This window comes from Octopus bimaculoides, chromosome 3 (genome assembly GCF_046866305.1).
Source record: "Octopus bimaculoides isolate indiv1 chromosome 3, ASM4686630v1, whole genome shotgun sequence".
NCBI lineage: Eukaryota > Metazoa > Mollusca > Cephalopoda > Octopoda > Octopodidae > Octopus > Octopus bimaculoides.
In genome coordinates this window covers 50,531,992-50,551,884 of record NC_142930.1, presented here as the reverse complement: position 1 = coordinate 50,551,884, position 19,893 = coordinate 50,531,992, and the positions used below count along the sequence as shown (strand labels likewise).

The following is a 19,893-nucleotide window of genomic DNA, read 5'->3' as shown; positions in this document are numbered from 1 at the left end:
ATATCCGTCAATTGTAAATAATGTAAGATGTAATGGGATCACAAGCAGGCTGAAAGGGAACAAAGGTTTTGTATGCAAACAGATGGACAGGAATGGTTAGCAGTAAAAGCACTCATTAAATAAAATATTTTAAATGTGCAGGCGCTCTTGGAAAGTAGATAATAATTTTCTTTACCTCAGCAGCTTAATGTATTCTGGAAGCATAATAGCCAGAGTAAGAATGAAGAGGCAAAAGTGTTATTATTTCTACCGATAATAAGGAGATTCTCTCTTTGAGTATACTTACGTATGATGCATGATGGTGAAACATAGGCATCAAAAGTGGAAGATGTACAAAATAATGAAGCAAGCATGTTCCACTGGATGTATATACAACATATACACATCCACTGGACACACAATATTAGTCAGCATGAATAACGATAGACAAATGAGCATTCAAGAGATAACATTGTGCTTGTGAAAACATTTGATGAAGACAGTTCTAGAATAACAAATGTCAAGCATCTGCTGAAGATGAAAGTTACAAAAGCCATAAAGAAGTAGGAGGAAGTGGTGAAAGCTGATCACGAGAGGTTGAACTCCTCAAAGGAAATGATAAGGTCTACAACAGATGGCAAGATACTGTGCAAGTGAAGACCCATTCAACTCATGCACGTATAAAAAAAAGGTAGATATAAAAATGATCACGATGATGATACACCCACACACGTTATACATATCACACAGATGCACATACATATGCTCATGCACACACACACACACACACACACACACACACACACAAAAATCATATATCTACAGAAATAAATATACACAAACAAACCTAAACATCTATAATACACACATACAGTAAACAAATTAGCAATTCTTCTAACACATTCAACCAGGATCATACAATTAAAAAAAAAAAAAATTAAAACAATTCATGTCAAATATATCTGTCAGGAATGGCATTAGATATAGAAGAAAATATCTAAATTACTTGTAATTGGTGCTGTGTTAATTAGGCTTTTCGTTTTTAATTTTTGCTAAATCGACAATAAGTAAATATATATTTTCTAGCCTAGATAAGACCCATCCATTAAATTAGGCCCCCCATTGATAATCTGGTCTATTACTGAATCATATGAAGTACTAGATCCATCATCAAGGCTGACACATCGAGGCAATGGCTCTAGAGTAGGAAGTTGTCGACAGAGAGATCTAATATCTTCACTTGCTCGATGGTAAGCAAAACCTCCACTATTTGTGTTGCCAGAACCCATTCCTGATGATCCCCTTTTATGATTTGGACGGTATATAACATTTGTGTTTTTATTATTATAGAGACACGGAATCAACTCCGCAGGGTCCTGATGTGGGCTGTAGAATACATGTCGAAAGTTAGCGGGAATTTTTATGGACAATAAATCTAATTCGAGTTCTCCTTCATTGCTGGAGGAGTCCCCTTCAGGTGGAGGTGATCCAGAATGAGGTTTGCTTTCAGGGTCCCATTCTTTGTGTACTTCAGCTTCTAACACAGTAAGAGATTTAGCTGTTCGACTGACAACAGGAAGAGATCGGCTTTTACCTCGCTGAACTTCAAAACCTTCCTCAGATTCAGTCTGAGGACTTTGATGTTGTTGTTGTTGTTGCTTTTTCTTTTTCTTCTTCTGTTGTTGCTGTTGTTGTTGTGGCTGCTGTGGCTGCTGCGGCTGCTGTTGTTTTGGTTGCTGTGGTTGTTTCTGTTGCTGTTGATACTGTTCTGATTGTTGCTGGGGTTGTGGTGGTTGTTGTTGTTGTTGTTGTTGTTTTTGTTGTGTTGGAGGGTACAATGATGAAACAAGAGGTTCTGCAAAGAACATGTTGGAGTCATGTAGTTTTTTAGTTTGTGATATATTTTCATAACTGTGGGAATTGTGAGTTGAAAGCGAAAATGGAGTGAGCGTTGTGTGACTGTTTAATGAGGAAGGGAGTGAGTTTAAGCGACTGTGAAAGAAACTTGAAACAGGGGCATTGTCTCTTGAGAAAATTCCAAATATGTCTCTTTGGGAGGTAAGGTAGTAAGAAAATGATGCATGTCTGCCAGTTTGTTTAGCAGTAGGAGCTTTCTCAATCTTGGTTTCCGGTAGCAATAAGGGTTCACCTGAACTGTGTCGATTATGTTTTGATTTAAATTTACAACCAACTGGTCGAGGAACCTGTTCAAGATGGTCTTCAACCCAACATGGATTGTCTTTAAAATATTGCTTAGCCTGTTCAATGGCTACTTTTAAGCGTTGACCTACTTCAGATTTATCATAGTTTTTTGTAGTAATTCCGGAAAATGGTGAAAATTTGGAACATTCCAAACTCAATCCATGAAGTTGACATACAAGATTCGACACATCTCGCATCATCATAAATTTCTGAGCTAGGTCAAGCTGTGCAGGTATATCTCCTTCAACGGAGTAATCCATATACAGCACAATAAATTTTGACAAAGACATACCTTTACAACGTTCAATACGCATTTTTTCTGCAACATAATCAACTGCAAGAGCAAAATAATCCGGGATGGTTCGATGAGGATGCAATTTAAACTGCATATTTTTTTTACATCTGAGTCGTGAACCAACAGAACAAAGAACAATAATATATTCAGCTTCTTGCATATTGTCAAGAAGCCAGTCATTAAGACCTTTCTCCTGAATCAGATGTTCTTCAAATAAATCAATGTGCACATTACAGTTGCAGATCTGCATCAAAAAAGCAGCCATAGCTTGGACAACGTATTCATGAGCACAACAATCCGAAGAATAAAGTAAGAGAACATTTGGAAAATGCTGTTTCATGTCAAAATCTGAAAAGAAAAATACAAAAACAATCAATAGTCTTAAGAATTTGATTAATCCAATAAATTATTCATTGCTATTTTGTCATCTAACTCTGAGAATTTATAAAGAAATCAATGTGTGTGTGTGTGTGTGTGTGTGTGTGTGTGGGTCTTTGTCCCCCACCTCTGCTTTATAACCACTGTTCGTTTGTTTACATCCCCATAACACATGTTAGGACATATTGGTTCCACTGACCTTTTCTGGAAGATGCATATAATTAACATAGACTTGGCTTCCATCTAATGACTTAAGTCTCCCCCATCTAGTAAAAACATTTACCATAAATGTCTTCCAAGTTCCAAGAGGAATTTAAGGGCCAGTACTTAGATCCAGTTTTGTGTTATAAAATTAATGAAAGATCTCACCCTGAATAACATAAAGAAATATTGCTAGAAAACACTGGTGACCTGAACAGGTCACCAATCTATTCCAGCAACATTTCCTCATGATCTGGTAATAGATAAATGAACTAAGGCCAAAATATAGTGAAACATTTGCAGATGGATTTGAACTCAAAACCACTGAGCTGGTATTCTACTACTTTTATTCTTAGAATTACATCAGAGTAACTTTGTTTATTTAACATGATAACACTTACTCTCTTTACCTGTTTCAGTCGTTTGACTGCGGCCATGCTGGAGCACCGCCTTTAGTCGAGCAAATCGACCCCGGAACTTATTCTTTGTAAGCCTAGTACTTATTCTATCGGTCTCTTTTACTGAACTGCTAAGTTACGGGGACATAAACACACCAGCATCGGTTGTCAAGCAATGATGGGGGGACAAACACAGACACACACACATATATATATACATATATACGACGGACTTCTTTCAGTTTCTGTCTACCAAATCCACTCACAAGGCTTTGGTCGGCCTGAGGCTATAGTAGAAGACACTTGCCCAAGATGCCACGCAGTGGGACTGAACCCGGAACCATGTGGTTGGTAAGCAAGCTACTTACCACACAACCACTCCTGCGCCTATTTCATTTAATTTTTTAAAATCTTTTAAAATGAAATAGATTAATGGAAAAACTTGTATACATAATAGCAATATGTATGCAAAATCATAATATCTGAAGGCAACTAGAGAAGATATTAAATGCAGAGTGGTGTAAATGAAAGGAAAAAGCATGAAGCTAATAATTAAGTCAATTCAACTTATTAGGCAAGATTGCTAACAACTGTTGTCACAATGAACTATCTTTAACCTTTTATCTTTTTGTGGTCATGCTGGGGCACCACCTTGAAGAAATTTTAGTTGAATGAATTGACACCAGTACTTATTTTGTTTTGTTTTTTTTTAATCCTGGTACTTTTTCAGTCAGTCTCTGTTTGCTGAATTGCTAAGTTATGGGACATAAACAAACTAACAGCGATTATCAAGCAGGGGGGGGGGGGGCAAAGACACACACACAAACACACACACACACACACACATATATATATGCACAAAGGGCTTCTTTTAGTTTCTGTCTACCAAATCCACTCACAAGGATTTGGTCAGCCTGAGACTACAGTAGAAGACACTTGATCAAGGTACTATGCAATGGGACTGAACTCAGAACCATGTGATTGGGAAGCAAATTCTTACCACACAACCATGCCTACGCCAATATCAACTAAAATTTAGTAATCGATTACATTAATACCAATTATGCATTAATATATGAAACAAAAACTACAGTACAAATATAAAATCAATAAAACAAAATTATCTCCTAACTTTTACTAGAGTACTATGGAAGATACCTAAGAATCTTGGAAACCATTATTTCACAAAGTATAGATTTCAGTCGTCTGCATATAAAAACAGGCCACATACCTATCATGCAAGGCTTAACACCAGCCTGTTATACTTAGATGAAATAATGAAGATAAAAATTAATAGATCTCAAAAAACATTTATAATACAAATAAAATATATCTCATAAATACAGAACTGTTTATTTATAATCAATAATGATTTAATATTTTATTTCAATTATTTGTTTCAGTTAATGAAAGCGAAATCGTGATGGCACCTGTACCAGTGGAGCACTAAGAGCACTGTCCGAGCACGATCGCTGCCAGAGCAGCTGTCTGGCTTCCGTGCCAGTGGCACGTAAACAGCACCAGCGTGATCATTACCAACGTCGCCTTCTTGGCACTTGTGCCAGTGGCATGTGAAAAGACATTCAAGCGAGACCGTTACCAGTGCCGATGGACTGGCTCCTGTACAGGTGACACGTAAAATACACCATTTTGAGCGTGGCCGTTGCCAGTACCCACCTGACTGGCCCTCGTGCCGGTGGCACGTAAAAGCACACACTACACTCTCGGAGTGGTTGGCATTAGGAAGGGCATCCAGCTGTAGAAACTCTGCCAAATCAGATTGGAGCCTGGCGTAGCCATCTGGTTTCACCAGTCCTCAGTCAAATTGTCCAACCCATGCTAGCATGGAAAGCGGACATTAAACAATGAGGACGAATGAACTTAGTGATCATATATGCAAACTAATGTAAATGGTATTAATGTTTATAACTGAGTAATACTGCAGTTGACCTAACAACCAACTTAGAAACTATTCAAATATAATACATGTCATCATCACCATCATCATCAAGAAAATTTAACATCTGTTTTCCATGTGGTCAAGGGTTGGATGGCTTGATAGGAATTAGCAAAGCCGGGGGCCACACCAGGTTCCATAATCTGTTTTGGCTTGGTCTCTACAATTGGATGCCCTTCTTAACACCAACCACTTTACAGAGTATATTGGGTGCTTTTTAGATGACACTGTGACCAGTACTTTTTACATAGCACCAGCACCAACACAAATGCTTTCTATGTGTGTGTGTGTGTGTGTGCGCGTGTGATATCTACCTAAGTTTCTCTTTCTTTTGTGATCATTAGAATGATTTTGTTGATCATACAAACATTTGAAGTGAACATAATGAACTGAGTCAGCCCTATGTTTTACAGTCATTAACATTATCAACTATGGTAGGGCAGTAACAATGTTAAACACATTGAGCCCTTCTCTCTATCATTCCTGCCACCTCATTTTTCTATTGGGCAATCATTATGTCAAACAAAGAATCATCTAAATAATTAAATCAGAGAGAATGGAAAACCCCTTGCCTGCATTCAAACTTGAAAGTACCCACAAAAGTTACAAAAACTTTGTATGAAAAAAAAACATTCAAACCTTAAGACCAAATTTATAATTTAATATTAGTTGCATATATACGAATTTGAAAAGTAAAGTTTTATGAGATGTGTCCACACAAGTTCTTGTGAACATGTAACCTACCCATGGTTCTAAAAAAATTCCCCACCACTGTTCTAGATATCCCCTTTACCAGTTAGAAATACCAGTTAAATTTACTTCAAACCACACATAATGTAGTTCTGTCTGATATAAAATAGGATGGTCATAGCTAAAAAGTCTCTGATCTAGAAAGTCTACTTGATCAAAGTGGAACTTGTTGTTTATTCACAAGGATGATCTGGGACTAGACAACAAATGAAAATGAAAAAACATCTAACCCTTTAGCATTCAAACCAGCCATATCCAGCCCAAATATTCTCTACCTGTTTTACATTCAAACTGATCAGATCCAGCCTCTCACACCTACCTTACAATACCATTCTAAAAATATACAGTCACATTATGGAAATTTTGAAGCTACAAGATAAAGTATGATTAATTCAAAACAATGTGAATGTAATTAATTACATTCAACAGAATAATTTGAATGCTAAAGGATTAAAATGAATGAATTAATCTTACCTTCAATAATTACATCAGACAGCTGTGGATGTTCAATGTGTGACCCTTGAAACAGAAATTAATTAACATTAAAGAAAGAATTCTCAGAAGAAAAGTAAAAGAGAAATAGTAAACTAGAATAGAAGACAGAGAGAGAAGACAAACCTAAAGTTTTTGTTTAAAAGGAATAAACAATTCATATTATATTTTAAAACAAAAGGCTTCCAGAAATTACTTTTTTCTAGCTAGAAGCTCTATAGCAGTCATACAACCTGTGGGACATTTTGAATGGCACACCTAACGAAAATTACCTTGAATTGTTTTAGTAGTGCAGCCCACCTGATAATGAGTCATGTCTCATGTAGACCACATCTCATAAAAGGTTGACCATGCTTACTCTGTAGTAAACACTTACTGAAATGTAATCATCTGAGCTGGTACAAAATCAGTCAATTAAACTGTGTAAATTCAATAGTGACTCAACAGCAGAGTTCAAGACTTTGAACTTTGAAAGTCCAAACTCAAATCTAGTTCAGCTGTTTTATATATATTTTATGTGGGTGTCAGAAGTGGAAATATAAGCAACCTCAGTGCTGTCATTCCACAAATCAATTTTAACATTTTCTTTCATCCATGTCATGGAGTGAATGGATCAGCAGTGCAGCAGTTTTTCAAATATTTTATTTCTGTCATCTCTGTTCTCCTAACTTCTCCAGAGTAACCTAAGCCCTGTCTCCTAACTGTTCTGTTCAACTTTGCCATGCCTCACTCGGTGTAGAAATCAAAACAGTATAACACAGACAGCCAAGAAAATGCTTACAACAAATAAAACCAACAGCTTAACTACATTTGACTTCTGACGTGGGTATGAAGCCACAAATTTGTGTGGAAGAGTATAATTTGATGATTTTGACTTAGTACTTTGACTGGTAATGTTTTTAATAAACCCCATGAGAATGAAAAATGAAGTGGACACTAACAAGACCCCAACTTTAAAAATCTAAAAACACAAACGTAATTTTGTATTACTTTGTATTCTACTGTCCACTGACAATTATCAAGTGAGAACTTACAGTTAGCCAAGTCAACAAGGGTCTGAACTACAGAGAAATACACTAATGGTTCATACTTAGCCATTTAACCCTTTCGTTACTAACCCGACTGTAGCCGGCCCCAAAAATTTTTGGTTCATAAGACCAACCCGAGAGTACCCATTGTTATTTAAATGTATATTTGAACCCAAATCTCGTTAGTACATTCGTTAAAACACCTGCTTTCACTTTGCAAACAGTTGAGTTATTGTCTCCGACATTGTTTGGCGTGATATTTGAACTCAGTGAATTTTGGAAGATTTTTTTCCACATTTTTTGCAGTGTTAATTTTTTTCAACTTTGAAGATGGAGAGGAGTTTCATGCTATCAAGCAGTGATTCCGAATTTGAAGGTTTTCAACAGAAGATATGGAGATATCGAAGAAAAGAATGAATGAGCTACAAAAGCACGTGGTGAATGATAATGAATCGGATATTTCTGTATCCGAAACTGAAAGCAGCGATTCTGAAAGCAGCGACGGCGACAGCGAGGATGATTTTACACCAGAAAAAGATTTTTTAAATATTTTTATTAACAATTTTTCTGAGGAAACAGGGTCTACCCATAGTCTTTCTCAGGAAGTGAAACCTTTAGACTTCTTTTTCATGCTTGTTTGAAATGATTACTGCGGAAACAAACTGTTACGCAGAATGTAAACAAACCGGAAAAAAAAGATAGCTTGTGGTTTCCTGCAACTGTAGATGAAATACGGGCATTTTTTGCCATAAATATTATTATGGGTATTAGACAGTTACCCAGAATAACAAATTACTGGAGCGATCAGGAACCTTTTGGCGATGAATATACCAGTATTATGAACGAGTACGATTCGTGAAGCTGAACCAATATTTACATGTGAGAGGCACTAGCAGTACCCCAGTATGTGGAGAACTTTGAGACAAAAATTATGCAACAGAATTGATTAAGAACCCTTTCTTTAATTATGTTCCAAATATCACATTAATATGTTGATAAATAAAAAAGTTACAGGTGTTTAATGAGACTAGTCTAAATTCATGATTATTTTAGAACTTAATTGAAACTCATGAAGGGTGTATTTTGGTCAGAAATATAGTAACGAAAGGGTTAATGCTGTAATGCATCTATAGCCAAAACATTTTACTCATACTGGCTTAGTCCAGCCAACTAAATAAACAGTTATCAACACTGCTGTCTTAAGGCTCTGGGCAGTTGCCAAGGATCCCTACAGACCTAGGGCCCAAATCTCATTTACATACACAGTATGTAAATCTCATTTACATACAATCTCATTTACATACACGGTGGCTTACTATCAATAAATAAATACTATAGGGCCCAGTGTATTGATTTTGCGTGGGGGTCTATAATGTTGTTGAGACAGCCTTGGGTACCATACATATTTACAATATGTACAGTTTACCTCTACAAGCAGCAAGTGTTGTTATAAATTTAAAACTGCTTTTTTATTGTTAGATTGCATTGCTGAGTTCAAGTTCTTGATTGGGTCTGCAAAAACCACTTTATTTTATATTCTATTGAAAAGATCATGAAATTAACACAATTACCTCAGGACTGATTTCAGAACAAATCCAATGATATAAAGGGGTACACAACAACAAAAAAACAGGAAATGTGAATCACTTACAGTTGGAAACTCCCAAAATTACCAGACATATATTTTTTCACAGTTAACCATATTCTATACCTATCATATAACTACCCAGATAATCCTAAAACTTTGATTATTGAATTATCTCATTCTTTTCTAATATTAGAACCATTTACATTAATGCTTTCATCTTAAAATTTTCACCAGATATTTATTATAACATTACTATTTGTTCACTTATTCTAAATTACTTATTCTAGAGCTATACAGTACATGTGGAGGCGCAATGGCCTAGTGGTTAGGGTAGCGGACTCGCGGTCATAGGATCGCAGTTTCGATTCCCAGACCGGGCATTGTGAGTGTTTATTGAGCGAAAACACCTAAAGCTCCATGAGGCTCCGGCAGGGGATGGTGGTGGACCCTGCTGTACTCTTTCACCACAACTTTCTCTCACTCTTACTTCCTGTTTCTGTTGTGCCTGTAATTCAAAGGGTCAGCCTTGTCACACTGTGTTACGCTGAATATCCCCGAGAACTACGTTAAGGGTACACGTGTCTGTGGAGTGCTCAGCCACTTGCACGTTAATTTCACGAGCAGGCTGTTCTGTTGATCGGATCAACTGGAACCCTTGACGTCATAAGCGACGGAGTGCCAACAACAACAACAGTACAACATGCTCAAACAGATATAACAGAACCTGTTTCTTTTCACATGGGTAAGATATTTTGTTGTCCAAGTCAGTGGTTCTCAACCATTTTTTATCTATGAACCGCTTTGATTCTTATTTTACTCAGGGACCCTCATAGCCATTCAATATTTAGAAAATCTGTTGTATTTTAATTATTAAATATTATTAGGAATTGTATTTAAAAAATGCTAAAATATTTTGTGTATTGTTAAAGTATAACCAATTTATTGCTCATAAATTTTAACAACAAAATCTTATATGGACCCCGGTTAAGAACCACTGGTCTAAATAAATGTTTAACAATAAAATTTGCCACACAGAATGAATTAAACAACTGATCAGGTGGTTAGGAGTTCAAGCTTACAACACTATCATCATTTAGCCCTGAGCAATATAACACACTGACTAAATCATCCAAACAGATTTCATGACTACTTAACATTTAAGTGGTAACAGAAAACATATACAGTGAAATACATAGTCTTAACAGCATGTAATTGTCCAAAAAATACTCCACCTTCAAATGTTAGAAAAGTGAGAAAAGTGAGTAAGACAGTCAAAATAAAAATTGCACCAGATCTTTAAAGAAAAAACTACTTAATCAAATTTAGCAATATGTAAAATTTTTTCTGACAAAAACTAAACTGTATATATATTTCAAAGAAAATGTGTATAACCCCTAGCAGTTAAATGGCCCTGTCTGGCCCCAATATTCTACCTGTTTTATGTTCAAACAAGCTAGATCTGGCCTCACATCTATTGTACAATGTCGTTATAAAAATAAACAATCACATCAATAAAATCTCAAAGCTACAAGATAACACATGATTAATTGAAAACAATGTGAATAAATAAGCATTACATTTGACAGAATAATCTGAAGGCTAAAGGGTTAAAAGTTACTGAAAACAGACATTAAACAAAATAATCTTGTTTAATATTTAAAAACTAAAAACTAAGCTAAAAGTACTTACCTGAAGTGTAGTTTCTCTTACGGTACATACAAAATACAACAATAATGATTGTAACACTGCCAACAACTCCAAACACAGTCCCAAGCATAATCTTCAATGATCTTTCGTACTCTCCACTTTGGTCTGAAGGTTGAATTACTACATCACCTAAAATATTATTGTATTTTTTTTATTCACATCATGACATAACAAAGAACAAAAACAAATATTAATTACAATTCATAGCAAATAAACCAAGAATTGTCAGCATTTATTTGACCTCTTATGGCTGTGTGGACTATAATACACCATTTTTCTCTATTGTCAGCAGATAATATATATTAAATCCTTTTCTAAATCACATGGCTCCATTGAACCAGTGCCAATCTTCAGTTTTTGCTATCTTGAGGTAAATGTGAAATAAATATTTCCTTGGATAGAACACAGGTCTAACAACTAATTTTGCAAATAAAAGAAATAAGTTGGTTATAAAAAGGATAAGGCATGACTGTGTGGAAAGAAGGTTGCTTCCCAACCATGTGGTTCAAGGTTCAGTCACACTGCATGGCACCTTAGGTAAGTGTCTTCTAATATAACCTTGGGCCAACCAAAGTCTTGTAAGTGGATTTGGTGGATGGAAACTAAAAGAAGCCTGTTGTGTATATGTATGTGTGTGTGTGTGTGTGTATACATATACATACATTTATGTGTGTCTTTGTGCTTATGTATGTCTTTGTGTCTGTGTCCCCCACCACTGCTTGATAGCCAACATTTGTGTGTTTATGTCCCCATAACTTAGCAGTTCAACAAAAGAGCCCGATAGAATGAGTAATAAAAAAATAAGTTCTAGGGTAGATTTGTTCAGCTAAAACCCTTCAAGGTGGTGCCCCAGCATTGGCACAGTCAAATGACTGAAACAAGTGAAAACATAAAAAAAAATTTTAAATGCGATTATAAAAAGATAATGTTATATTTTGGGATGGTCATTTTTTTTTTTTCTATTTTTATTTATTTTTGCCAAATAAACACATGTACTATATATTTATTTTTCACTCATTTATTGTTGTTCTTACTTTATCTTGTATCCATTATCTGGAAATCTTTTGTCACGCATCTATGACCTCTTCAGCGACCCCTTCCATCCACGTGTATCCACCTGCTTCGCCTAGTCTATTCTGCCCATCATAGAAGTGTGTGTGTGCGTTTATTTGGCAAAAATAATATATATATATATATATATATATATATATATATAGAGAGAGAGAGAGAGAGAGAGAGAGAGAGACAGACAGAGAGAGAGATAGAGAGAGAGAAAATTAAGGTATTCAGAAATCTGGATGGTTGTACATTTACAGATTTTTATTAAAGTCACATGTTTTATAAATCATATAAAGCGCTTTTCACCTAATCTTGTAGGATTAATCACCTCCAAACCTTCCAATATATATATATATATATATATATATAAAATATATATATATATATATATATATATATATATATATATATATATATATATATAAAATATATATATAAAATTTTTTTTTTGTTATATTTCTGCTGCTTTTAAATAAAGTATATATATATATATATATATATATATATATATATATATATATATATATATACACACACACACACAAACACATAATTGGATTACCTATTACTGTTTAAAACACTAAACCAAATATTTCAAACTATTACTGACTCGTACAAAATATCGTTCATATAAAACATTCTACTATTCTATTCAAAATATATTTTCCCCCGTTTTGTAGAAGAGCGAACGGAAGAAAAAATAATTTCTGCAAATTCACCACAAAGGGAAGGAACGTTTCAAACAAATTAATAGAGTTATACCCCCTTGATCAGTTTTAAAATCAGCTGCAGTTTACCTTGTCTCCGACTAGTGCTCCTAGTCTCAGGGGTTGTCGTCTTCACCATGCCTGAAGTGCTACTCATTCGGTGTTTAATGAAAGTGGTAGTAGTGGTTACTGGCTTGCTGGACATAGTACGTCCTATCATGAAAAAAAGAATAACAATAGCAATAATAATTATTGGCTACACACGCCAAGAAGTTGAGAAGAGTAGATGGATGAATACAAAAATAGATGATTTACACAGAAAAAAGGGTAAAATGAGTAATAATAATAAAAAAACAATAACAATAGAGAACAAGAAAAAGTCCCTAGAATGTAGAAAAGGTAAATTTTTTATCATTTTTTTTTTCTTTTCTACGTCCGCTTTCCATGCTAGCATGGGTTGGACGATTTGACTGAGGACTGGTGAAACCAGATGGCTACACCAGGCTCCAATCTGATTTGGCAGAGTTTCTACAGCTGGATGCCCTTCCTAACGCCAACCACTCAGAGAGTGTAGTGGGTGCTTTTACGTGTCACCCGCACGAAGGCCAGTCAGGCGGTACTGGCAACGGCCACACTCATCTCGCTAGAAAAACCTCATGTGTCACCCGCACAAGAGCCAGCTCAGGGGCACTGGCAACGATATCGCTCGAAAATCCTACGACGGCCCCGCACAAGACCCAGTCCTGGGGCACAGGCAAGGATCCCGCTCGAAAGATTTCATGTGTCGCCCGCACATGAGCCAGTCCAGGGGCACCGCCAACGATCTCGCTCGAAAATCCTACGACGGCCCCACACAAGAGCCAGTTCAGGGGCACTGGCAACGAACTCACTCAAAAAATTTCATGTGTCACCCGCACCCGCACAAGAGCCAGTCCAGGGGCACTGGCAACGATCTCGCTCGAAAAACCTCATGTGTCACCCGCACAAGAGCCATCCCAGAGGCACCGGCAACGATCTTGATCGAAAAAACCTCATGTGTCGCCCGCACATGAGCCAGTCCAGGGACACTGGCAACGATCTCGCTCGAAAATCCTATGACGGCCCCGCACAAGAACCAGTTCAGGAGCACTGGCAACGATCTCGCTCGAAACATTTCATGTGTCACCCGCGCAAGAGCCAGTCTAGGGGCACTGGCAACGATCTCGCTCGAAAGATTTCATGTGTCGCCCGCACATGAGCCAGTCCAGGGGCACCAGCAACGATCCCGCTCGAAAGATTTCATGTGTCGCCCGCACATGAGCCAGTCCAGGGGCACTGGCAACGATCCCGCTCGAAAGATTTCATGTGTCGCCCGCATATGAGCCAGGCCAGGGGCACTGGCAATGATCTCGCTCGAAAGATTTTATGTGTCACCCGCACATGAGCCAGTCCAGGGGCACTGGCAACGATCCCGCTCGAAAGATTTCATGTGTCGCCCACACATGAGCCAGTCCAGGGGCACCGGCAACGATCTCGCTCGAAAAACCTCATGCGTCACCCGCACAAGAGCCAGCCCAGGGTCACCAGCAACGATCTCGCTCGAAAAATCTCATGTGTCACCCGCACAAGAGCCAGCCCAGGGGCACCGGCAACGATCTCGCTCGAAAGATTTCATGTGTCGCCCGCACATGAGCCAGTCCAGGGGCACTGGCAACGATCCCGCTCGAAAGATTTCATATGTCGCCCGCACATGAGCCAGTCCAGGAGCACTGGCAACAATCTATTTCTATTTCACTTGCTTCAATAGGTCTTCGCAAGTGGGGTTTAGTGTCCAATTTAACTCGATTTCGATTTCACTTGCCTCAACTGGCCTACGCAGTGGAGTTTATTGTCCAACTTAACTTGATTTCGATTTCACTTGCCTCAACAGGTCTTCGCAAGTGGAGTTTAGTGTCCAATGAAGGAAGGAAGGTACGCATAAGTGGACTGGCTGGGCCTTAGATTTATGTCTCACTTGGATTGCCGGGTCTTCTCGTGCACAGTATATTTCCAAAGGTCTCGGTCAGAAGTCATCGCCTCGGTGAGGCCCAATGTTCGAAGGTCGTGCTTCACCACCTCATCCCAGGTCTTCCTGGGCCTACCTCTTCCACAGGTTCCCTCAACTGCTAAGGTGTGGCACTTTTTCACACAGCTATCCTCATCCATTCTCACTACATGACCATACCAGCGCAGTCGTCTCTCTTGCACACCACAACTGATGCTTCGTAAGTTCAACTTTTCTCTCAAGGTACTGATACTCTGTCTAGTATGCACACTGACATTACACATCCATCGGAGCATACTGGCTTCATTCCTTGCGAGCCTACGCATGTCCTCAGCAGTCACGGCCCATGTTTCACTGCCATGAAGCATGGCTGTTCGAACACATGCATCATAGAATCTGCCTTTTATTCTGAGAGAGAGACCCTTTGTCGCCAGCAGAGGTAAGAGCTCTCTGAACTTTGCCCAGGCTATTCTAATTCTAGCAGCTACGCTTTCAGCGCACCCACCTCCACTGCTAATTTGATCACCAAGATAGCGGAGGCTATCAACCACTTCTAGTTTTTCACCCTGGAATGTGGCAGAAGTTGTTTTCTGCACATTCCCAGTATTTATAGCTCCAGAACATCTGCTGCAAACAAAAACTAACTTCCTAGTTAACCTTCCTTTGATATTGCTGCACCTCTTATGTGTCCATAGCTTGCACTGGGTGCATCTTATAGAGTTACTTCCCACTCCTTTTCTACAGATCGAGCAGGGCCATCTACCCGAAGGGGTTTGTGTTTTGTCTGCCTTCCTACTTGTGAGGACTTTGGTTTTAGCTAGGTTGACTCTAAGGCCCTTCGATTCTAGTCCTTGCTTCCACACCTGAAACTTCTCCTCTAATTGTGATAGTGACTCAGCAATTAGTGCAAGGTCATCAGCATAGAGGAGCTCCCGGGGGCATCCTGTCTTGAATTCCTCTGTTATAGCTTGGAGAACTATGATAAATAGGAGGGGGCTGAGGACAGAACCTTGGTGGACCCCTACCTCCACCCGGAATTCTTCACTGTACTCTCTGCCAACCCTCACCTTACTGACAAAGTTTCTGTACATGGCTCGCACAGCTCTCACTAACCATTCTTCTATCCCTAGTTTCCTCATTGACCACCAAATGAGAGATCGGGAGACCCTGTCAAAGGCTTTCTCCATATCAACAAAAGCCAGGAACAGAGGTTTATCCTTGGCTAGGTATTTCTCCTGAAGCTGTCTTACCAGAAATATAGCATCAGTGGTGCTTTTGCCAGGCATGAACCCAAACTGCATCTCATCTAAACTGACTCGCTCCCTAAGCAGTTGAGCTATGACTCTCTCTGTGACTTTCATTACCTGATCTAAAAGCTTGATACCTCTGTAATTATTTGTATCTAAAGCGTCACCTTTACCTTTGTATCAGTTGACTATGGTGCTGCTACACCAGTCATTGGGTATGACTCCTTCGTGTATCACCTGGTTCGTAATACAGGTGACTAGGCTATAGCCGACACTGCCAGATATTTTGAGCATCTCTGCAGTGATTCCTGATGGGCTGGGGGCTTTCCCTGTCTTCATACTCTTAATTGCTTTATCTACCATGGTACTGTCAACTCGGATAGCTGGTCCCTCTGTTGGGTCGACATACGGCAGACTCTCTTTCTCCCATTCATTTTCTTTATTAAACAATCTATCGTAGTGGCATCTCCAGACCTCTTTCTTTGCAGCCTCATTTAGAGCAAGCGTACCATCATCCATGCGAACACATTTCTCTCCTACTACATCACTATTCACTCTCCTACACTGTCTTGCAACACGAAATACCTCAAGTCTTTGGTCCCCACAGCGCAGAACATTGGCAAATCTTTTCTTATCTGCCTCCCCTCTAGCTAAATAAACCTGTCCCCTAGCTTCCCTTCTGGCACATTGGTACAATTCCCTGCTACCACCGTTCTTCCAGTCCTTCCAAGCCTGTTTCTTTTGTCTAATAACCCTGTCTACCTCCTTGTTCCACCACTACATTATTTTGGGTCGAGAAGGGACCTTGCCCCAACCACAGATCTCGTTGGTGGCCCTCAGCAGGTTGTCCCGTAGAAACGTCCAGTTGTCCTCTACATTGTGTGAAGTTACATCCCCCTCTATTTCGTCGAAGGCTTCGAGTAATAAGTCTCTAAATCTCTGTCCATTCGCAGGATCTTTGAGCTTCCATACCCTTCTCCTCCAAGCTGGTCGTCTTCTGGGCAGCCACTTAGCTCTGATCCTAAAGTCACTAACTACTAGTCTATGTTATGGGGTACATTCTTCGCCTGGGAATGTTTTGGCATTTCTAAGCAGCCGTCTTTCCCTTTTCCTGGCGAGAATGTAGTCAATTTGGCTTGTGTGCCTGCCAGAACGGTAGGTGACTGGCAGATTTCCTGAAGTTAGTATTGCAGACCATAAGGTCATTTGCATCACAGAACTCCAGCAGCCTGGTTCCCTCCTCATTGCAGGAACCAAAACCATAGCCTCCATGTACGCCATAGAAGCCCCCTGAATGTTGTCCAACATGTCCATTGAAGTCACCAGCCACAAAGAGAAGGTCCCTGTCATTCGTCGATGAGGTAGTCTGCAGAAGGGTGTCATAAAATTGGTCTTTCTGTCCGTCGGGCTGAGGGGCATAGGCCGAGATAATGGTTGCTAAACCATGATGTAGGACTAATCTAATCTTAAGTATTCTATCGCATACTCTAACCACCTCGATTACCTTATCCACCCATTTCTCTGCAAGAAGTATACCCACGCCCCCGACCCCGTCTGTGTTTCCTGCCCAGAAAATCTAATACCTGTGTTCTTTGCCTGTGAGGAGCCTAGCGGAACAACCTCTCCACCTTACTTCTTGGAGGCAGCAGATATCGACACATCTCCGTTCAAGCATCTCAACAATCTCACCAGATCTACCTTTCAGTGTGCCGACGTTAAGAGTACCAACCCTGAGGGTGTGGGGGGTATGGACCCGTGAGACCTTGGGGCGGGGAACAACAGCCCCATAGGAACTTCCAGTACTGGTGGAGGGGGTGGGAGGGCGGGTGCACCAAACCGGCACTGGGCAGGAGTTAATCGAAGGGGAGAAGATATATATATATAGAGAGAGAGAGAGTGGGATCGAGATATACATAGTGTAATAAATATCGGGAGAGACAGACAGATTAAAACAGAGAGGGAGTGAAATTGAAAGAGAAAGATTAAAAGAGAGAGGGTTATTCAAAAGCACGAAGTGTTAGGGATTTCTATCGTTTGTACACAGTAAATATAGGATGGTAGAAATTCGGCCAGCTAATTCTAAGACAAAGTTATAGCTTTAAGTGACTGTGTGAGGAAATACAACTCATATATAGAGCAATCTGGGATGTCCCATTGATAACTACCAATTACCTCTTTCAGTTGTTTTGACAACCCTAGTTACTACATTGAATCAGTTTTAATCATACCTATCTTGCCAATTTCATCCCATCTTAAATAAAATTCAATAAGGAGAAACACTTCCCTTCCAAACTCACCTTCCCAAGTGGTACCTGAGAAAAGAGATGAAGGACTGGTCTAAGAAGAAAAGCTCTGTCCTTTAAAATATAGGCCACTACTCAACTTACTTTACCTCAGCCACCAAGCAAAAGAAGACAATTCATTCTTCCTTACCAAAAGGAGGCAGTTAGTTGATCTTCAAATTCCAAAGAAAGCTAGATCTGTCCGACATATGTTCAACATAAACTCATAAATCAATTCGTTGGCACTCCGTCGCTTACAACGTCGAGGGTTCCAGTTGATCCGATCAACAGAACAGCCTGCTCGTGAAATTAACGTGCAAGTGGCTGAGCACTCCACAGACACGTGTACCCTTAACGTAGTTCTCGGGGATATTCAGCGTGACACAGTGTGACAAGGGAAAGTTGTGGTGAAAGAGTACAGCAGGGTTTTCCACCATCCCCTGCCGGAGCCTCGTGGAGCTTTAGGTGTTTTCGCTCAATAAACACTCACAACGCCTGGTCTGGGAATCGAAACCGCGATCCTATGACCACGAGTCCACTGCCCTAACCACTGGGCCATTGCGTCTCCACTCATAAATCAATATTATATGGAGATTGAACAAGTGTGAGCTAGGCAGTTTTGTTGTTCAGCATGCATCTGAGATTGTTCTGGTTGATGGTGATTCCATCAGTCATACCAGTAGTTTTAGTAAATACACAATACTCCTACTCACTGTAGCATTGCTGACCAAGAACTTTTGGAAATTGTTCATAACCCAGACATGAAAATCCTCCAAAAGAAATTACTCAGACAGTGCTCATCAATTAATCCTAGATTACAATCTATCATACCTTCCAATAACCTTCTACAGAATACAAAGAATGATGTTTCACTGGATGCCTAGTATCTAACTGTAGAATGTAATGAGTGCATGGCAGGACTCCAGATGGCAAAGTCCAACCTCTGTCTATACCTGACCCAGGACTGCAATGTCTCACAAACAACAACATCTCATTATCATCTTCTCGGAATGTTTGCATCTGTCATAACTTGAGTATTTTCCAGCACATTCAAATACTCCTCTGGAGTGGATATTAGCAACAGACGAGCTTCTTGACCAGCAGGAATTGTCCCTCCACACAAAACAAAAGAGCATAGGCTCCAATTTAGAATAGTAACAACCACAGGAATAATACCTATAATCTAAGCGATATTTTTGGCAACATTTATTATATTCAGTACAAAATACTACACATGAAAAATGTAAGCTTGAAAACTGCATCTGACTGCAACAAATGCACATATGTATAATTAACTTTCTTCTCATCATCATCATATTAACATCTGAGAATCAGTGAATGTTGCATAACTTGACATAACTGGCAAATCTATATTTCCTTTCATTCTCTGTCATTTCACATATATATATGTCTTGTCTTGTGTATATATATATATATATATATATATATATATATATACACATCCATCGTCGCATCATCATCAGTATTTTGACATCTACCTTTTCATGTTTGCATAGGTCAGATAGAATTTATGAACCCAGATTTTCTATGGCCGGATGCTCTTCCTGTTGCTAACTCTGATCAATGCTTCCTCAGAGGC

General features: G+C 39.0%; 1 protein-coding gene across 2 annotated transcripts in view; it reads right to left on the bottom strand.

The window, feature by feature from the left end:
* Window positions 1–1,018: 1,018 nt before the first annotated feature.
* Window positions 1,019–19,893, bottom strand: part of LOC106868418 (uncharacterized) — an 87,628-nt gene continuing 68,753 nt past the window's right edge. For both annotated transcript variants that reach the window (XM_014913664.3, XM_089348974.1), the window contains 4 exons: window positions 12,832–12,954; window positions 10,958–11,104; window positions 6,635–6,679; window positions 1,019–2,824 (listed from right to left, as the gene is read on the bottom strand). In XM_014913664.3, the coding sequence (XP_014769150.1) occupies window positions 1,062–2,824; window positions 6,635–6,679; window positions 10,958–11,104; window positions 12,832–12,954 (2,078 nt within the window). In that variant the 3' untranslated portion in view covers window positions 1,019–1,061. The remainder of the gene's footprint in view (window positions 2,825–6,634; window positions 6,680–10,957; window positions 11,105–12,831; window positions 12,955–19,893) is intronic.